General features: G+C 39.4%; 1 protein-coding gene across 3 annotated transcripts in view; it reads right to left on the reverse strand.

The window, feature by feature from the left end:
• Positions 1-3010, reverse strand: part of TMEM67 (transmembrane protein 67) — a 72910-nt gene extending 69900 nt beyond the window's left edge. Inside the window, exons 1-3 of one of the 3 annotated variants that reach the window (XM_011937036.1) lie at positions 2945-3004; positions 2717-2834; positions 1999-2087 (exon numbers count right to left, since the gene is read on the reverse strand). In XM_011937036.1, coding sequence (XP_011792426.1) covers positions 1999-2055 — 57 coding nt within the window. In that variant the 5' untranslated portion in view covers positions 2056-2087; positions 2717-2834; positions 2945-3004. Of the gene's footprint in view, positions 1-1998; positions 2088-2716 lie in introns of all 3 variants that reach the window. The other 2 variants (XR_001001222.1, XM_011937035.1) reach the window with 2 other exon arrangements.
• Between the last annotated feature and the right edge of the window lie 1826 nt (positions 3011-4836).

Raw genomic sequence — 4836 nt, forward strand, 5'->3', positions numbered from 1 at the left:
ATAATCCTACTTGGGAGGCTGAGGCACCAGAATGGCTTGAACCAGAAAGGTGGAGGTTGCAGTGAGCTGAGATCATGCCACTGCGTCCAGCCTGGGCAACAGTAATACTCTGTCTCAAAAAAAAAAAAAAAAATTCATTTATGATTCAAAATGGGTAAATTTTATGAAATATAAATTATACACAGTTGTTGAAATTGATTCATGAGAATATTTTCTTCTATCCATTTATGGCTTGTACTAGTACACTTTTTTTTTTTTTTTTGAGACAGTCTTCGCTCTGTCACCAGGCTGGAGTGCAGTGGCACGATCTTGGCTCACTGCAAGCTCCGCCTCCCGGGTTCAAGCGATTCTCCTGCCTCAGTCTCCCAAGTAGCTGGGACTACAGGCACATGCCACCATGTCCAGCTAATTTTTGTATTTTTAGTAGAGATGGGGTTTCACCATGTTTGCCAGGATGGTCTTGATCTCCTGACCTCGTGATCCGCCTGCCTCGGCCTCTCAAAGTGCTGGGATTACAGGCGTGAGCCACTGCGCCCAGCCTAGTAAAGGTTTTTGATAAAGTATGACAGCATTCAAAATTGGGCTTATTATAGTATATGGTTTAGGAAAAGCCTGGGGTAGAAAACACAATAATTACAAACACCGTCGTACCCAAAGTTTATAAAGAACAAAAACAATGCCACAAATTATTTTAAATTTTGGTTGAAAAGACTGAATTTATCAAGAAATACTCCTATTTTGCAATATATTTATATAGGACTATTTATTTATTTATTATTTATTTATTTATTTATTTTTGAGAGAGAGTCTCACTTTGTCACCCAGGCTGGAGTGCAATGGTGTGATCTTGGCTCACTGTAACCTCCGCCTCCTGGGTTCAAGTGATTCTCCTGCCTCAGCCTCCCAAGCAGCTGGGACTACAGGCACACGCCACCATGCCCAGCTTATTTTTGTATTTTTAGTAGAGATAGGGTTTCACCATATTGGCCAGGCTGGTCTCCCGAGCTCATGATCCATCGGCCTCAGCCTCCCAAATTGCGGGGATTACAGGCGTGAGCCACTGTGCCTGGCCTATATAGGACAATTTAAAGATTATAATAACTTAAACAATATCACTGAAAAACAAATCTGCTGTGAGACCACTTTTTATTAGCAGCATTTTATCATGGGTAATTCAGGTAGGATCAACATTTGCAAAGATATAAAATAAATGGTAATCTATTATAAAAATATAAAATAAATGGTAATATAAAAAATGGTAATCAGACCTACAAGTAATACAGATAGCTGTAAATTGGGACAATTGATAACTTCATATTAAATTCCCAGAATTAATATTTTTTATATGACAATGAGAAGAAACATTACTGTAAATGTCAGAACTGTTACACAGACTTTTAATTATCCAACATGATTGAAAAATATATTTGTTAATTGAGAATTATCATATATAGTAACTATTTACTAATTTTTCAAAAATTACAATATAATGAAATTACTAACAAAACAGAAACAGACATTATTTAACCTATTTATTAATGCAATTGGTATTTCATGAAATAATTACACCTCAGATATCATTATGAACATCAATAATCATATAAACTGTTGACATGGTAGGTCTAAGACAACTCCATTTGCATCAGTCAAAGAATATACACATCCCAAATTGCACACATCCCAAACTGCTCTATATATTCCTTATTCATCTAATTTTCTTCATAATCGAGTTATTCTATGAGTAAAAACAAAAACTTAAAATTTTTACAGCTTTGTGGTTTTTGGGATTTCAGATTTTAAAAGAAATACATTACTGCTTTCTCCAAGTTTGCATAAAATTTCGCTGATTTCCCAAAACTTACTCTAGTAAAAATAAAGTTAGCATAGTAATTTTAAAGTTTGTGGGGAAACATTAAACATTAAATTATAGTTTGAAAAATAAAGATATTTAACTTATTACTTTTACAGTTAAGTTATTTTAAAATAAATTATGCATACCATGTTTTCTGGGCACTTTTTACAAATAACAGCAGGTCCTCCATTATTAGAGATCATCTGAAATCCTGGTAGACATACACATGAAGTTCCTAAAAAAAAAAAAAGCCAACTTTATCCTTGATAAATAAAAATAAAGTTCCAAGATAGTGAAACTTTTAATAAGTCTGAAGATCTTGAGAAGCAGTATAGTGATTAACAGCAGGATTCTGGAGCCAGTACTGCCTGGGTTCAAATCCAGAAACATACTTCTTGAGTTCCAAACTTAGTACTCCTACTCGGTTGCACGACCTTGAACAAGTTACTAAACTCTCTGCCTTGGCTTCCTCTACAATAAAAAGGAGAAAAAAAATCGGTACCTACCTCATAGTATTAGTATGAGTATAAAATTAGTTATTATACGTAAAGGTCTTAGACTGTCACACAGCTGGTATTGTGTTGCTACCATTTTAAGTGCAAGTATAACTAAACTATTAAACTACTTAACTGCTGCTGGAAATTTTACATTTCTACGTCACTAAACAATATATATGTATTCGGGCCAGGCGCGGTGGCTCACGCCTGTAATCCCAGCACTTTGGGAGGCAGAGGCGGGTGGATCACTTCAGGTCAGAAGTTCGAGACTAGACTGATCAACATGATGAAACTCCATCTCCAGAGACTAGGGGTCGACCAAGGCGGGAGTGTTACTTTTGCCAGGGCCCACCTCAAACCGTCTTACCTCGGGCATCCTGCCTCTGGTTAGCTCCACACGGAACACAGGAGAGCGCGGAGATATCAAAATACTGGTTGTTGTCGCACTTCTCCGGCTGCTGGAAAGGGAAAGAGAAGGTCTGGGCCTGTAAGAAGCGAGGGAGGGACAACAGGAGGAAGACGGTCACTACCCGGGCGGATAAGAGGGACCCAGTCGCCATTGCCACCTCAGCCCCACCGCGCGTCGCCATGGTACCGACGCTGTAAGCCTCACAGGCGTCAGCCCCCCATCAGCCTCTGCGGCAGCTCCGCTGAGCTGATTGGACAACCCAAGTCTGGGTACCGGAAGTCACTGCTGGTGTTTCTTGGTTGCTAGGTTACCAACCCTGCGCGAAGTTCGCAGGTCCAGTAAAGAGTGGGTTAGAGGCCGGCTAACCCTGAAGCCCAGCGGTATTTTCAAAAGTGTATAGAGTTCCTCTACTTACGATAGGGCTGCCCCCTCCCCTCAATAAACCCATCGTAAGTTGAAAATATCATAATTTGTCGAGTTATATTTACATCAGAATTTATTCAGACTAGGTAATTTTCACGTTAAACGAAACATGACTTGTAGTTTAACAATTTGATGTCAAAAAAAAACTCACTGTCTTAAAACTCAGTGAAGGATTACTATAGCTCAAGCACTGAAAAAATAAAAAATCTTTCCTGCCAGGTTTGAGCATAGGAAATCATGTATGTGAGACAAAGTAGGAAACGGAAGAAACCATGTTTGCTCATTCTGTTGCCAGCGGAATTTCACAAAGCCCCCGACTCAGTGACTGAACACAGTCCTCCAGAAGAATGCCCTGAAGACAGTAAGAGGATAGAGCACAGGTTTCCAAAACTGTTGCTTGAATCACTTCATTTTCTAAAAAGACACGTTCAGTGATCATAGCTCTTGCCTCTTCCTGTAGGTAAGATAACGTCTGACGGGATTAAAGATTATGCCTCTGTAACCTATAATCAGATGTACTCTCCAACCAAAACTTTGATGAGATTTTGCTCCAGTGTAACTTCTGAGCATGTTTAATGTAACTTTTAAGCACATGCAGAACTCCATCCCTTGATAATAGAAACTGTGGGCAGAACCGCTGCTTTGGAGCAGTATAACATAAACTCTTTGAACGACTCCCCAGTGTTGCATTCCTCAGTAAGACTCCGAATAAAACTAACTTTGAGTCTTTAAAAGCCTTATTTTTTTCTTTAGTTGACATGTATATAAAATGAGATCACCTTTACACCTCTTGTGAATAAAAGAATCTAAGCCTGGTGCTGTGGCTCATGCCTCTAACCTTAACATTTTGGGAGGCCACCGCAGAAGGATTGTCTGAGCCCAGGAATTCAAGACCAGCCTGGGCAACATAGTGGGACTCCACCTCTACGAATAAGATTTATTTTAATTAGCTGGGTGGGTGGCACATGCCTATGGTCCCGGCTACTTGGAAGGCTGAGGCGGGAGAACCATTTCAGCCCAGGAGGTCAATGAGCCCAAAGGCTGCAATGAGCTGTGATCGTGCCACTGCACTCCAGCCTGGATGTCAGAGACCCTGTATCAAAAAAAAAAAAAAATCCTGGACAAATACATGCAAACTTTTAGAGTTAGAGACCACTTGCGAGGCTAAGGTAGAAATCTAGAGTCTAAATTGGAGCCATGGAGGAAAGGAGAGGCAGGAGAGCATGAATAAAGGAGCTATTCAGGAAGAAGAATTATAAGAATTTTATGATTTGGACATAGGAAGTAAAGAAACAGAATCAAGGATAACTTCCAGGTTTCTGATTTGGGTGGCTGGGTAGATGGTTGTGATATTAAAGGAAGATATCTGTGGCAGATAGCTTCTAAGCGAAAACTTATTGGATAAATAAAATTTTAAGGTAGAAATGAAAGTTATAGGAATATTTAACATGGGGCACTGGGGGGTAAATAATAATAGAAATAATAGGTATTAATAGCTTGTTTTTGTTATCAAGCAAATGGGCTCTGTATCCAATGTGCGCACAGAAGCCAATACTATGTGGCACAAGCTTTTGAGGAAAAAAAGGCTTTATTTGCACAACTGTTCAGCAAGGATATAGGAGTGCATTCAAATCTGTCTCCCTGATTTGGCATCT

Source organism: Colobus angolensis, unplaced genomic scaffold (assembly GCF_000951035.1).
Source record: "Colobus angolensis palliatus isolate OR3802 unplaced genomic scaffold, Cang.pa_1.0 Scaffold16, whole genome shotgun sequence".
NCBI lineage: Eukaryota > Metazoa > Chordata > Mammalia > Primates > Cercopithecidae > Colobus > Colobus angolensis.